The 16,844-nt window shown below is 39.4% G+C and overlaps 1 protein-coding gene and 1 pseudogene across 3 annotated transcripts in view; both read right to left on the reverse strand.

The window, feature by feature from the left end:
* Positions 1–4,167: 4,167 nt before the first annotated feature.
* On the reverse strand, positions 4,168–8,429 carry LOC102002918 (annotated as a pseudogene).
* Positions 8,430–13,110: 4,681 nt separating this feature from the next.
* Positions 13,111–16,844, reverse strand: part of LOC101997146 (vomeronasal type-2 receptor 116-like) — a 40,337-nt gene continuing 36,603 nt past the window's right edge. For all 3 annotated transcript variants that reach the window (XM_026778142.1, XM_013355250.1, XM_013355249.1), the window contains one exon: positions 13,111–14,015. In XM_026778142.1, the coding sequence (XP_026633943.1) occupies positions 13,111–14,015 (905 nt within the window). The remainder of the gene's footprint in view (positions 14,016–16,844) is intronic.

Here is a 16,844-nt window from a genome sequence, read left to right on the forward strand (position 1 = left end):
CTATCTAATGGGTCTTTTATAACCGGATCAGGCTTCCCTGCTGGCCAGGGGCTCCTCTTACAAAATGCCCTCGCTATGTTTCCTGGCTCCTGCCGGGGACCAAGATCCCTCTCACCCCTCAGAAGGGTCTCCAGGAATAGGACCCTGCTCCTGCTTTGCCAGGGACCTTGCCAACCAAAGGCCTACCTCTTTGATTTAATTGTAGTGGGTCGATCTGCTCACGGTGTTGCGTGCCAGTCCCTGCAGCCTGCGTCTGCTGCCCCTACAGTCCCTGCCACCTGCGGCCTGTGTCCTCTGCTGCCACCAGCCCCCGCCGGTCCCCACTGGCTACGGAGGCTGTCCTTCATCCGCCTGCACCGTCCGTCCGCCTGCACCGTCCGTCCGCCTGCACCGTCCGTCCGCCTGCACCGTCCAGTTCCGCCCGCGTGCACCGTCCAAGGAATCATTTTATTGATTTTTCCCCAGCAACGTTTAGTTTCACTCTAGGTCTCTGGGCTATCCAGTTTCCATTGCCTGGCTTTCCAGGCAGTGTGGAGCAATGGCTCTCTCTTGTGGTCTAGGTCTCAAATTAAATCAATTAAATCAGACATTGGTTGTCCACCTTTATTATATTTAGGTAGTCTTTTGTATCCATAATCTCTTCAATGCTTTTACCGTGAATGCATGTTGGTTTTTTGTCAAAGGCTATTTTGGCATTTGTTGAGATGGTCATGTGAGTTTTTTCTTTCAGTTTGTTTATATGATAGATTACATTGACAGATTTTTATAGATTCAATCCTGAATTTCATATAGTCATCCCTGTATTTCTGTGATGAAGCCTACTTCATCATTGTGGATAATGTTTTCTATGAGTTTTTTGTTATTAGCATAAATAATACAAGTATTTTAAATTTCAAAATGTGAGCTAGAGAAGATCAAGCAGTGACTACTGGTTTATAAAAAGTCATTATTAGCATTTAGAAATATTGTGAGTCACTCCACATGGATGGTGGGATCCAAACTCAGGTTCTCTGAAAGAAAGTCATATTGGGTCTTAAACCACAAAGACATCACTTCAGCGCCATCAATGACATCTGTTTGCTAATGTTATATAACTACCCAACAATGGCCATACAGTGGGTGAGATATCTGAGGGGGCTTAAAAACGAGAGAGAGAGCGTTTCACACAGATTTTTGCTGTTTGCTGGGCGTGCCGCAGAGAGATTTCCTGACTCAGCAATAGCAACAGAAAAAAAGCCACGCCATTTTAAAACAAGGCTTCCTGGGCCCTGCTACTGGTGCAAACTCCAGCTATGGAGCATTTGTGGGCCCGGATGTATGTGTGCCCACTCGGGATCTGGAAGAAAGTACTCTGAGATCATGCCTGTTATTCAGTGCTCCCTGCCTGGGCAGGCAGCGGGATCAGGTTTACTAGGGGTGCACAAGCAGGAGAGCCTGGCGGATTTCCGCCACCACACAAAGAGATGTTTCCAGGCTTTGCAGTGCTCTGTGTGGCAGATTTGTCTATAAGTCAGATAAAAAGGGTTTATGTGCTACACACTCATTCTCATAGTTAAATTGCTGAGTGGCTCCTACCTGGCAGCCCCAGAACTAGTACTATTTTGAAATTGGAGAGAGGTGGAGCCAACATCCAGAGCAGCTGCAACCAAGCTGCTTAACATTTTAAATGCTCTTCAAGACAGTACAGAATTAAAGATGATGCAATAGGACAGATTCAGACATAAAAGACCTCTAAATGGGTCACAGTGTTAGTACACAGTACGCAGGCTTGGGATAGAGAAGAAAAAGAGTATAGAAAGTCATAAAATAAAGCTAATGCTTTTTAAAAAGGGTAAAGTCTTTAGATTAAAAAATGAAGAAAAACAAGCCACATAAAAATGGAAAATTCACAGACATTCTGGATTATGTTTATTGTGTTTTCTTTAAATTTTTTGACTGTGAAGGAGCTAAATATAGAGAGATATTTCATTGTGTGGTCTGCTAAGCTAAACCAGCATATATGTTTTAAAGGTATCATGACTTCAGAATTTGGGTCTAAGGATATGATGCTTTGGAAAAGAGGTTCTTCTTTTGTTTTCACAGAGGATGAGACCCTGTGAATTGCTTCTAGACTGTTATGGTATGATAGACCATGCTCTCCTGAAAGGTTGCTAAAAACAACCTCAAAACCTTAATTTGCTCAGCTGCCAACTGAGATGAACCTAGCTTGCAGGATACATCATGAAAGACCTGATTAACAGCACCCCCATACCACACAAAGCAGTTTGGAGAGAAATAACTATGTCCATATTCCCAAATACTGTTTATAAATGTTCTTTTACATTTAAAGGGGGATATGATATAGATATGAATAATTTGCATTGGTATAAATCTTGACTTACTGATACAAGTTTAAGGTCAATTTTGTTATATGCATATTTCTGATCTTGATTAATGTATTGTGATTGTGTAGTTTATTTAAAAAATGTAATCTGTAATTAGGAAGTTAATATAGGTTGTTAATGGATAATCATCTATAATAGTCAAGTTTGTAGTCATGTCAGTTAGATTTTCTAGATGTGCATAGATATATTTCAGATAGGTATTCTCTTATCTTTCAAAGACTACAGACTATGGCATTAGGGTTTTTCATGACAATGAGACACATCTGCTCCTGGTAGCACCAGGTACTTCAAGAGGAAGATGGGCATCGAAGAGGCTCCTTATGGAGTTGGTTAGCCATTTGGGCAAGTAACTACTCTTGCCTGGACTGCTTAACTGGACATTCAGTATCCACATAGAGATGACTGCTGAACTTGCCTAAAGGTGAGATGATCCTTCGGGGTTCTTGCTTCATGAAAGAGTCTGCGAGACATTCTGCAGGATACAGAAGAAAGTGACTGAACTGTCTTTGAAATTTCCTGCTTCATGAAAAAGTCTGCTGGATGCTATGGGCCTGAAGGCTGAAGATGGATACCCTAATGGTACAGAGGAACTTTGGGTAACTGTACAGGCAGTGAGATGTCTCTGTCATTTCTAGAGTTTTGGAAGTTGCTTACTTCTTGTTTACTTAGGTAATATATTTTTTCTGGAGTCTTTGATGGAGTTGAAGAATTGATAGATAGTTATAGTTTTCCTTAGTTATGATAAAAGATAAAGTTGTAGAGAAAGCCTACCTTTTGGGATGGCTCGGGAAAATGTTTACTTAAATTGGGGCACGCAGACGCTGCAGCCCCGTTTTCCGGTTTCCTGTTTCGGTGCATCGCTGGAACTTCGGTTGCGTGAGTGTGCTATTTACATTAAAGTTGTATCATCTTATACCAATTGGCCTGTATTAATTCGATCCGCCTTCATAAAGTAATATAAATATTGTAACTGTAATTCTTGTTTGATAACTGTTTTGTTATATGTAATTTACTATGCTAAAGTGAAAGCCTTTCTTTTTTGTTTAAATAGAAAAAGGGGAAATGTTGGAGGTTTTTCTGTATTTGTGTTGCTTTCATTGGCTGAACAAAGACATTGCCTTGGCCTTTTGATAGAGCAGAACTTAGATAGGTGGGGAAAAGAGAACAGAATGTTAGGAGAAGGAAGGCAGGCAGAGCTGAGCTGTCATGAAGCTGCCAGGTCAGACATGCTGAATCTTTCTTGGTAAGCCACAACCTCATGGTGATATACAGATTATTAGAAATGGGTAGAATCAAGATGTGAGAGTTAGCCAATAAGAGGCTAGAGCTTACAGACCAAGCAGTAATTTATTAATACAATTTCTGTGCAATTATTTAGGGTGTAAGTAAGGTGGATGACTGGGTGGCTGGGAGCTAGACGGCAGGACACAGCCTGTGTCCTCCTACTACAGAGATATATTTAATAGTGTCACACAAATTTTACTAACTATAAAGACTTTTATTTTCAATAGAGGGTATCAACACATTGCCCATGTTGGCCTTGATCTTAGTGATCCTGCTGCTCCAGCATCTGGAATGCTGATATTACAGGGACACATCACTATTTGGAGCTAAAAAATATTAATAACAAATACTGACAATTTGTCAACTCATAAATCTAGAGGACCATTTTCTCATTAGTAAATTGATTTTTTCTTCTGATATGAAATCATTTTGCTTAACTTCATTTTTAAATCCATACTAGGAATAGGTAACTTTTCTTCTAAAAATTTACTTTCTTTTTCTACAAATTGCATTCCGTGATTTTTTTCAGCTTGTTTTGAAGATATTCACATGTTCAATATTTTCACTCAAAGACTGGCTGACACCAAATGGTTGTTTAACTCAAATATCTGAGCAGGAAACTGGACTGTTCCTTCTGGAGGAAGTAGAGTTAAACTCCAAGACTACCGGGCAATTGAAGAGATGACCATACATCCTGAGCACTCCAATCTGGTATGATGGAGAAACAGCTGATAACTGGTTATACAATAATATCAGACATTATTGGACCCAAACTGTTCTTCTGCCTGCCACTGCAACAAACACAGTAGGTATGCCATCCCCTTCACAGCATGCTTTGGTCCTCAACATTTTATGTGGTCCTTCATGGGCAGATATTATTCAATTTCACAGGGAATCCCAAAATTTCCACAAGCCTTCCTAATTTTATTAGTAATCAAGGTCAGAAGCTTATCCCATCAGCACTACAACCCTGCACTGTCTGTCTAACTTCAGAAGCAACTCCACATAATCTACAAATCACTAAAAGTTTTTCTTTACCATCTGGTTTCTTTTGGAGGTACTTCTTTGAGATCAGATCACAATAAGACTGTCTCTACATTGGCTCCAGACACCCAATGGCCAGAGTTTGCAGGAATCATTATCAATAACATCTGCAAGAACAATCTTTGGTGGTTGTATTAACACAAATTCAATCTTCATACCAACCGGTGTACAGTTCTGGGGAAGCAAGGATTTTCCAGGATTTAAAAAATAGCTTGTGTAGTCTGACTCATGATGTTTATTTCAGTCTGGCCTGTAACAAGCCGAGTACAACAAAACTTTGCAGCTACGAGTTGATCCTCATACTACTCGTGGAGACTACAAAAGAAAGAGAAGCAGCCCTCGCAAAAATGAGAGGGACCAGAGAGATTCATAAGATTGGAAGCACATAATCACTCTCCAATAACAATTCAGTACAATTGTAATCACATTTTATACACTTGACACAGTGGAAATAATATTGGGTATTGTTACTCAATTTTCATATTCTGTGTTATCACTCTCACATGGGAATTCTTCTGTTGTCTTTCACAGGTTATTTTTAATGAGTGTCTACTCACCCTTAATTGCAGCCATATCTCCTATAGATGGAAATTAGGGGGAAAGGAAGGTGCTGTGTGCTGCCAAAGGTGGTGGTATTGAAATGTAGCACTCTGGGCCAATGACATCTATGGCACTGGGCCTGAGCCAGTGACATCTGCAGGAGCAGGCACCCACATATGTAAAAGAAATACTACTAAAGCTTAAATCCCACATCAAACACCCCACACTGGTAGTGGAAGACTTTAACACCCCACTCTCACCACTGGACAGGTTTGCCAGACAGAAACTTAACTGAGAAAAAAAGGAACTAAGAGATGTTATGGCTCAAATAGACTTAACAGACATCTGTAGAACATTCCATCCAAGCATAAAATAATATACCTTCTTCTCAGGACCTTATGCAATCTTCTCAAAAATTGACCATGTACAAGGTAACAAAGTGGTCCTCAGCAGATACAAAAAAATAGGAAAAATCCCACGTATCTTATCTGATCACCATGGCTTAGAATTAGAATTCAACAACAACACTAATTTCAGAAAGCCCCAAACACATAGAAATCAAACAATGCTCACATGAATCATCAATGGGGTCAAGGAAGAAATAAAGGACAAAATTAAAGGCTTCCTAAAATTCAATGAAAATGACCAAACCACATACCCAAATTTATGGGACACAATAAAAGCAGTGTTAAGAGGAAAGTTCATAGCACTAAATGCCTACAAAAAAGAATTTGGAAAAATCCCATACTCGTGAGTTAATAGAATACCTGAAAACTCTTGAACAAAAAGAAACAAGCTCACCCAGGAGGACTAGATGGCATGAAATAATCAAATTTAGAGCTGAAATCAACAAAATAGAAACAAAGAAAACAACAAAAATAGTCAATGAGACAAGGAGTGTATTCTTAGAAAATATCAACAAAATAGACAAACCTTTATTCAAACTAACCAAAAGGCAGAGAGAGAATATACAAATTAACAAAATCAGAAATGAAAAGGGGAACATAACAGACATGGGTGAAATCCAAGAAATCATCATGTCATATTTCAAAAACCAGTACTCCACAAAATTGGAAAAGTTAAAGGAAATAGACAATTTTCTGGATAAATATTATTAACCAAAATTAAAGCAAGACTATATAAGCAAATTAAACAAACTTACAACTGCTAAAGAAACTGAAAGTCATCAAAAGTCTCTTTATTAAAAAAAAATCCCAGGACCAGATAGTTTCAGTGTAGAATTCTATAAAATTTTCAAAGAACTAATACCAGTACTCCTCAAATTGCAACACACAATAGAAACAGAAGGAAAAAATGCCAAATTCTATTTATGAGGCTGCAATTACCCTGATGCCTAAACCACATAAAGACTCAACCAAGAAAGAGATTTATAGACCAATCTCACTCATGAACATTGATGCAAAAATACTCAATAATATATTGGCAAGCCAAATCTAAGAACACATCAGAAAAATCATCCACCATGACCAAGTAGGCTTCATCCCAGAGATACAGGGATGGTTCAACATATGAAAATCTGTCAATATAATCCACCACATAAACACACTGGAAAAAAAGCATGATCATCTCATTAGTTGCTGAAAAAAAATCCTTTGACAAAATGCAACATCCCTTCATGATAAAGGTCTTGGAGAGAGCAGGGATACAAGGAACATACTTAAACATAATAAAGGCAATATTCAGCAAGTTAACAGTCAACAACAAACTAAATGGAGAGAAACTCAAGGTGATCCCACTGAAATCAGGAGCAAAACAAGGTTTTCCACTATCTACATATCTGTTCAATATAGTACTTGAGGTTCTAGCTAGATCAATAAGACAACAAAAGGAGATCAAAGGGATACAAATCGAAAAAGAAGAAGCCAAATTCTCACTATTGCTGATGATATGATAGTTTACATAAGTGACCCCAAAATTCTACCAAGAAACTCCTACAACTCATAAACACCTTCAATAGTATAGTAGGATACAAGGTTAACTAAAAAAAAATCAGTAGCCCACCTTTATACAGATGGTAAATGGGCTGAGAAAGAAATCAGAGAAACACCACCCTTCACAACAGCCACAAATAACATAAAATATCTTGGAGTAACTGTAACAAAACCAAACAAGTAGATCATCTGCTTTTGCAGCATCATGATCCTGTGCAATGTCCATACTGCTTTCCCATAGCAAATAGGTAAATATACTATTAGAGTATACATTTGTTCAAAGACAGGGTTTCTTTTGACTTCATCTATGGAAAGGCAAAGGCAAGAGAAAACATAGTTCTGAGTTGGTATTCTCTAAAAAGTATACAGTTTAACTATAGACCAGGATCTACAGATGATCATTTTGCAGTAAATACAAGGAGTATTATGCATTGAATAGTTCTCCCCCCACCCCCTGCCAAGTTTGAAACAATCCCAGTCCCTCTCTTTCGTAACTGTAGGATGAGAAGAAATTCCTGGAAATTTGAAAGAGTGTTAACAGTTCATGGAGTTGGTCTCACACAAAGGTGTGCCATTTTCAGTGTTAACACAGACTCTTCTATCTTTGTTGTATGAATGTTTACTCAGAAGCCATAGTTGAGATGACAGACCCCAGAATTGTTCTGTCCATCCACAGCCCCATCATCCATTATTCATTATGACACGAACATGAAAAGTACAAATGAGCTTACAGCATGTCCAGAACCTCATTGCAATGTTCTTTGTCCACAGGCCTCTGTACTACACTGCTGGTGAATACACAAGCTGTCACCACATCTCCATCATTGTCATTCTGCTACATTTTCCAAAAACACCTGGGCTGAGTGAAATGGCCCATGAGAATGGGGTGTATATAGGAGCCAGTAAAAGAAAGTAAAAATGGACATATTTGCAATTCCTGGAAAATTCTAAGCCTGAGCAGTGTGGCTTGTGATGTGCTATACAGAAAAACATCCAATAGGCACCAACATGTACATGCCTGCTTTTATGACAGTTGTCCACTATAGACAACACACTTGCAGCAATGATTCCTTTCTTTCCAGGTGGCTCTACTCCCTTGGAGGAATATGGGATACACTTCCCTGGTGTTGCATACATCTGTAGTCCTAAATGCTAGCTATAAAAACAAGGTGGAAGATAAATTGGAGAACGCCTCATGCTCAGATACCCTTACATCAGATACCATGATGTAACCCACTCAGGCATTAAGTCCCCTGATAGGAAGTTATGTTGGACAAATTTTTAGTGACACCAAACTGTTTGGGGAACATCACTAGATATGAGGTCAGTGGACTGTGTCAGAAGATCAACAGTGCAGCTTGAAGTGAAGGCTGTGGAAGGACACATGTAGACAAGGCTCATAAAGAAACACTGGGAATTCTATATCCATGTCCAGTTCAAGGAGAGACAGTCTCAGAAATAGAACAGTGGCAACCCAACGAAAATGAACAGTATGTCATATGTCAAAGATACAGAGTGCTCATATAGGGCCGGTGCTCCCATTGTATGGAGAATCAACAATGAATCCGAATCCAACAATTCCTTCCCAAAAGGAAAAAAAGGGAAGATGTTTCAACACAGTCAAAAGCATGGGTGAACAATGTCTTGGGGAACTGAGAGCAAGGCTCCAGGATAAAAGTCATTTTAACTCAGGTACGTTTTGTTCCCTGGATTGCTCTTGTCCATGATTTCATGCTTCCTGTTACAAATATTTACATTCAATTTATAAGAATGTCTATTTTTAATTTTTTTCTTTTTCTTTTTTTAAACAGGGATTCTCTGTGTATGTAGCCCTGGATATCCTGGAAGCAGCTCTGTAGACCAGTCTGGCCTCAAACTCAGAAATGTGCCTGTCTCTGCCTCCAGAGTTCTGGGATTAAATGTGTGTGCTACCACCACCTGGTGACATGTTGATTCTTGTTGGATGTTGGAACATAGCTACAGAACTCCATCTGGTGAAAGGATATGCTGAGTGCCAGTCTCACTGTACCCTGAATCCAGATATGGCCTTCTGCTTTGCTTTCATACTTTTCTATATACTGAAGAAATCCAATTCTTTCCAATTTGGTGTAACTTTTCATAAAGAATATACTATGCCAGGTCACTGAATAATCAGCTACATATTAAGTCGTTGCAAATACCGGACCTCATTTTATAACCCAACACCAAATATCAGCCAGAACAACCAATTTGTAGTCAACATCTGGAGCCGTTCTTTAAATTATGGTGGCCATTGTCAAATGCCCAGATGGAACTACCTGCACTGACTCTGTACTCACTTCTCTGCTTTACTCTAAACATGCAAGCAGCCTTTATCTTGTCCCTTCTTCACAACACCTTTTGCTAAATTGGTGCATATTTCTTCAATTCACACCAGGAGTGGGAAAGACCTTCGTTCTAGGAAAAAACTTGCAGCCACTGAGGTGGAGGCTTCTCTGTACCCAGGACTCTAGAAAGAATCAGCAGAAGATCCTGGCAAACTTATTTATTATAGTTGACCCCACTCCCATCATTCTAGCCAGTGAGGACTCTGCTGAAAGCAGTGGTGGCAGTTCTCAGCTTCTGGCCACCAATTCTGTTTCAAATGTGACGGGCTCACCCATGTCTGAACTAATAGGGTTGGCTCGATTGTGTTGCGGTGGGGAGGTACATGGCCTGCACTCCTTAGTGTTGCAGCTGGTGGGAGTCAGGGATAAATTTCCAACTCATATGACCACAAGACCAGCTCTCCCACAAGCTTCAGACATTGATCGGTGGGCAGGAGGTCATCATTCCCTGTCCATGCCACCACAAGACAGGAGAAGTGGGGAGTGCTCCCCATGCTCACAGCTTTGTGGATGACTTACGCAGACGTGCTAACGAGGTTGACTCTATTGTGCTGTTCTGGCAAGGTGCAGGGCCTGCTCACCCTAGTTTCTATATGTTTGGTGGCAGGTGGCATGGACAGGGGAGAGCTTCCCTCTTCCCCCTCTCCCTTGCCCAGTAATACCTGGGGAAGGTGGAATGGCTGGCCCTATGGTCACAAAGTGTTGCGGGAGGTCCTCCCGCTCCTCCAGCCTATAGCCGCTGAGAGACCGGGAGGACCTCCCGCAGCAACAAGAGCTCAAGGCATTCTTTTCATTGATGTCCCTCCTCTCAGATGATTTTAGCTCGTGTCAAGTTGTTAGAAAATGATCCAGCACAATTGACCCCATATCATTTTTTATTGAGCTCTACATTTTTCTCTGCTCCTCTCCTTGCCTCTCCCCTCCTCTTCAATCCTCCTCCAAGGTCCCTATGCTCCCAATTTACTCAGGAGATCTTGTCTTTTTCTACTTCCCATGTAGATTAGATCTATGTATGTCTCTCTTAGGGTTCTCACTCTTACCAAGTTTGACTGTCAGCATGAGGTACAATCTTGTTTGCCTCCAGAGCACAGCTTCTCTGTGCTCTCAGGAAACACTTCTCAGAAGATTTCACCTCAACAATGCTGGGTTCTTCTTAATCAACTCTACTTTCTCAGCTCCAGCTGACAAGCATTGATTATCCCAGTAAAACAAAGGTTTGACTTACTATAGTAGTTCTGGTATCTTGTTAATCATGGCTGATTATTCAGTCCCAGTTAATCAGAATCACAGAATCTTAAGTCAAAATAACAAATGGCCCAAATAGAGTCTTCAAACTTCACTCTGAAACGTCACAAGCCAAACTTCAATTCTCTGCATCGCCCTCAACATTCTTATAATCTGAGCTCCTACAGAACAGCTCATCGAGCATTGAACACTCAAAGGCTTTTCTTGTACAAAGTTCCAAAGTCCCTCTACAAAGATCCTACAACAAAAACAATGTCAGGTCTGTTACAGCAATACCCCACTCATTGCACCAACTTGTCTTAGTTAGAGTTTCTGTTGCTGCAATAAATCACTATGACCTAAGACAAGTTGGGGAAGAAAGGGTTTATCTTGCTCACACTTCCACATTTTAGTCCATCCTTGAAGGAAGTCAGGACAGGAACACAAATAGGTAGGAGGTAGCAGCTGAGGCAGAGGCCATGAAGAGGTGTTGCATAGTGGATTACTCAGCCTGCTTTCTTATAGAACTTAGGACCACCAGCCTAGGAATGGAACCACTGACAATGGACTGGGCCCTCCCAATCAATCACTAATTAAGAAAATGCCTTATAGCTAGATCTTATTGAGGCATTTTCTTTCTGAGGGGGTTGAAATATGGTTTATTTATGCATCCTTTGCTATCCTGGAACTAGGTCTGTAGACCAGGCTGACCATGGATTCACAGAGATTTGCCTGCCCGTGCCTCCTGAGGGCTGGGATTAAAGGTGTGTGACCCCATTGCTGGCTTGGAGGCATTTTCTTCATTGGGGTTCCTTCCTCTCAGATGAATATCTTGTGTCACGTTAACATAAACCCATGCAGTACTCCAAGAAGCTAGTTCATGCACTAGGGATCAATACTGGTGCCACTGCCAGTGGCCCTATAAGCACAAGCCACACAATTGTTACCCACATTCAGGGGACCTAGTTTCTTCCTATTGATGTTTCCCAGCTGTCAGTCCAGAGTCAATGAACTTCTAATAGCTCAGGTCAGCTGCTCCTGTGAGTTTCTCCATCATGGTCTTGACTCCTTTGCTCATATTAATCACTCCTCCCTATCTACAACTAGACTCCATGATCTTGGCCCAGAGCTTAGCTGTGGATCTCTACATCTGTTTCCTATCAATTAATGAATGAAGGTTCCATTCCCTATGGAGGTATACCTTGCTCAGCCTAGATATGGGGGTCCTTGATCTTGCCTCAAGTGTTATGAAAGACTTTGCTGACTCCCCATGGTAGACCTCACCTTCTCTGAGGAGTGAATTGGGGTGGGATGAAAGGAAGGTATGGGGAGCAGGAGGAGGGGAGGGAGAGGCAACTGGTATTGGTGTGTAAAATAAAAAAGATTGTTTAAAAAATAAAAAAAATATGTAGTTCAGGGTACTATTGCTGAAAGGAGAAGTGGACATATATTTCATCCTTAACCCAGAAGCAATCTCTATTTTATAACCAGCTGCTAATGAAAATTTAATTTCCTCCAAAGAAGTCTTACTGGAGAAACCAACTACTTTTAAGGGTAGGCGACATGCCCAATAGTAGATGGACAACAGAAAATAAACTCAATGCCATCTTTTCAATTTGGTGTATGTGTGTCTTTTGAGTGTGTTATTACATGCATATCTGAATGTAGGTGTTCTTGGAAGCCAGAAGAGGGAACTAATTCATTGTAGCTATTGTTATAGGAAGGTGTGAAGTGCAAGTTGTGGGGAATGGATAGTAAACCCATCTCCTCGGAAAAAAACACACATGACATTAAATGCTGAGACACCTTTCCATCTTTCTCAATATCCTTTATATCTATTTATCAAAACATTTCTCTCTCTTTCTCTCTCTTCTAAATTCTACTCTTGTTGCTCCCAGGATGCAATAGGATTCTCTTTTCTTTCCATAAAGGAGGGCAAATTTGTTTTACAATCTGAAAGCATTATTTCATCCACTAAAAGACTTATCTCTGTTTTCATTTGCATTCAAAGTCTAAACTTTACTCAGACATCAATAGAATTACATAGAGTTTATGTCAAATCTTACTGTGCAATTGTGAAAGAAAGGAAAATGTCCCCTATGAGCTAATGTTCAAGAACATGATCTTATAAAGTATGTGGCTTTGTGGATGATTATGCATCACAGTGTACAGAAAAGTAGTATATATGACACTGCTGTGCTTCCTCATTAGAAGAAATGATGAGAATCATTAGCCTTTCATACGGTTTGCACTGTATTGTATTAGGTGGTTCTGTACCAATACTGTAGTTGTCAGATAAATTTATGAAATGTGTGTTCAGGAAGATGTTTTATTCCTTAACTTTTGAAGAGAATTTCTCTCTGGTCTCAGCAAAATTATGTAGCACTTGGGGATAAAAATGCATCCCAGTAGGCCTGCACTGGAAGCCAAGATGGACAAGACCTCCACAGCCACCATTATCTTGCCCTTGGTGCTGTGGTAGACAGGGAGGAAGGTGATCCAGACACTGCAAAACAACAGCATGCTGAAGGTAAGCAACTTGGCTTCATTGAATGTGTCAGGGAGATTCCTGGCCAAGAATGCAACAATGAAGCTCCCTAATGCAAGGGAGCCATGATATCCCAGGACACAATAGAAAGCAGTAACTGAGCCCTTGTTGCATACAATGAGGATTTGGCCATGCTCAGAATGCACATCATTTTCAATAAATGGAGGAGAATATTTCAGCCAGATTGAACAGAGAATTATTTGGATGAGTGTACAGATGACAATGATGTAGTTGGGCACACCAGAAACCAGAAAATATCTCATCTTTGTTCCATGGGCTGTGACTTTAAAAGCAAGCAGCACAGTCATTGTTTTGGCCAATACAGTGGAAACAGCCACAGTGAATACAACTCCAAATGTGATTTGTTGCAGAATGCAGGTAGCTGAGTTGGGATGCCCAATGAAAAGCAAGGGACAGAGAAAACAAAAGATGAGCGAAATTAGCAAGATGTAGCTGAGATTCTGGTTATTAGCCTTCACAATGGGAGTGTCATGATGCTTCACAAATATCCCAAGAACCACAGTTGTTAATACAGAGAAGAATAAGGCCATTAAGGTAAGAACCATCCCTATGGTATCTTTGTAGTTCAGAAAGATCACAGCTTTTTGAAAACACTGGTTCTGCTCTCTGTTGGCATACTGGTCCTCTGGACACTTCACACATTTATCCACATCTGATGGAGACAGAAAATAAGATTAGTACAACTTCTGCAATTTATTGACAGAATATTTCAATTAAGTATGTTGAATAAACATTGCCATATTTGCATTCTTTGCTGACGATGTAGTTGAGAGACACTGCTGCATAGCAATACTTTCATTTCATAATACTAATTCATTATCATTATGGGCAATTAAATAAAACAATATGTTGTCTATTTAAGTATTTGTGTTGATGATACCATTTTTTATGTTATCAGAAAATACAGATATTTTCAGTACTTTCTGAATGCTATAATGAATTCAGTGAAACTAGGAGTTTAGAGATTAAAATAATCATAGTATTGCATGGAGTGTATTTTAATATTTTAGATGTCATGGTTACCTAGATGCCTGATTCCTTTCTGTCTGTTTTATTAATGCTTTTCCTGAAATAGATGTGTCTTCTATTGGTACAAGTTATGTGATATATTATCTAGTATGAATTCAACAGCCCAAACACACTGACATAGAAGAAACAGGAAACAGAATCTGTAGAGACCCATGGAGTCTGCATACAACAGGCTAAGATCAAGTTCTCAACTAAAAAGAGATTGGTTTGTCCAAGAGGACAATGGATAGGGAGTGAGAGTCAAAGACAGGAGACAGAGAATGGATAAGATTATTCAATAAGAGAGGAGAGAATGGGTTTTGGTAAAGGAGAACATTGTTCTGCCTCTGGTTAGAGGAGACAGTCATGGCGGGCAGGAAAATAGCAGTTTATAAAGGTAGAAGGGGAACCCCCTGATAGGACAAATAATTTAGTTTTGATTGATAGGTCAATTAGGACAACCATAAAACACTTTTTGCTGTAGAAACAAGTAGTTGAAACTTGTACTGGCCTTTTCTGACCCTAGTCTATTTGGATGCACAGCTTCCTAAGCTTGGATGAAGATGGAAGGGCCTTGGACTTCCCACAGGGCAGGGTACCTTGCCCTCTGTTAAGGTGGAAGGGGAGGGAGGATGTATATTAAGGGAGTGGGGAGGGAATGGGAGGAGGGGGGAAGTGGAAATTTTTAAATGGAAAAATAAATAAAAAAGAAAATAAAAAAATAACAAAAATAAGTATAAAGATAACAAAAAAAAAACACTTTTTGCTAGTTGGAGTTAAATACTTTGATAGCTGGACCTTGATAGGGAGAGCTTGTGGCCTATTTTAGGAATAAACTAGTCATGTTAGTGTTTCTGAGGATGTGAAGAGAAAACAAGACCATAGTTACTCTTACAAAGAAAAGCATTTACTTAGGTGTCATGAAGTTTGGAGGCCAAATCCATTATTATCATCCTGGGACATGTTGGTATGAAGGCAGACATGGTGCTTGAAGAGGAGCTGAGTATTCTATATCTTTGATCCATAGGCAAAAGGAAGTAAATGGTCTAACTGGTAATGGCCTAAGCATATGAAACCTCAAAATCTCCCTCTTCTATGACAAGTTTCCACCAAATGACGACACCTATTCCAAGAAGGCAACATCTCCGAAATGGCCAATTACTATCACTGTTCACTATTACTCTAATATAATGTTGTAACCAAAGCAAAGGGAATGGGGAAAAGGAAAAGACTTTCTAGAGTCATGCTTTATATTCTCAGGTTGGCAAAAGTCCCTGTAGAATCAGGAAGTTATACGTGTTTGTTTTTCTACATGTTTTATACATGTAAAAGTAACAATAGAGCTTGAATATCCGAGTTATTAATTTACATGGGGAATATAGGAAAGTGAGCAAAAGAGAAGAAAGGTTAATAAATATAATTTTTATTTTCAAAGGAAAATATATTTAAAAAAAAACAATATGTTCACTGTGTCCTCATCAGGCAGTAGGGATGCTATTCAAAAGGTAGATACCTCGGTGCATACTTAACAATAAAAAGTCCTCCATATTTATTCTATCACTTTTGGGAACAAATAACTTAATGCCTTATAACATTTTATTCAAGACCAAGACTCTATAAGTGTAGTCTGGTGTAAAGTACATATTGATACAACACCAAGATTATGAAGAAAGGTTATTCAGACATGAGTGATAATACAGAAGGTTTCCTTTGAAGAATAGCACTGTATTCATATGTTGTAATTTTCTACCTGGAAAATTAAGGAAATGTGATTTCAATTGTTTTTATCTATTGGATAATTGCAAAGAGTGATGATGTTCTTCTAGGTTTTAAGCATTTTTTTTTATTTAGAAAGACAAATTTATGGACACATGTAATTATTTAATTTGTTTAAGTGCTGGAAATTTATTCCAGTTATCAAGAGAATATACTATTCTTGCACAATACCTGAGTCACAGCATCCATGTTATCTGTCTTACAATTGTTTAATTCTAACTACAGGGGCATTGGATGCTTCTCGCATGCACCTGCAATTGTGTATGCATAACCACCCATCTCACTTATATACACATATTTAAAGAATTATTTTTGTTTAACTTTTGTTGTAAATACACTTTATTCTTATATATTTTGATATTTAAGACAATTTCATTGCAGTTTATTTAATTAATTTGGGGTATGCTTTATGTTCAGGTGCCAACACAATCTTAATGAGTTGGCAACCACTTCATACCACATGGGTCCAGGGATGAGATCACCATCAGATTTAGTGGCAAAAGATTTATCTTGTGAGTCATCTTATCACTCATAAATATTCTTTATAAACCTTAATTTTCTAGAATGTCAGGTAATAGGGGAGAAAAGTATTTGCCATTTTATGTAAGCAACTCTAAACAACCATTTAACTAATAGGAGCTGTGTAGGAGATAGCACCGTTTGGGTAATGGTGGCTAGTTGTAGGAGATAGCACCGT

Source organism: Microtus ochrogaster, unplaced genomic scaffold (genome assembly GCF_000317375.1).
Source record: "Microtus ochrogaster isolate Prairie Vole_2 unplaced genomic scaffold, MicOch1.0 UNK108, whole genome shotgun sequence".
NCBI lineage: Eukaryota > Metazoa > Chordata > Mammalia > Rodentia > Cricetidae > Microtus > Microtus ochrogaster.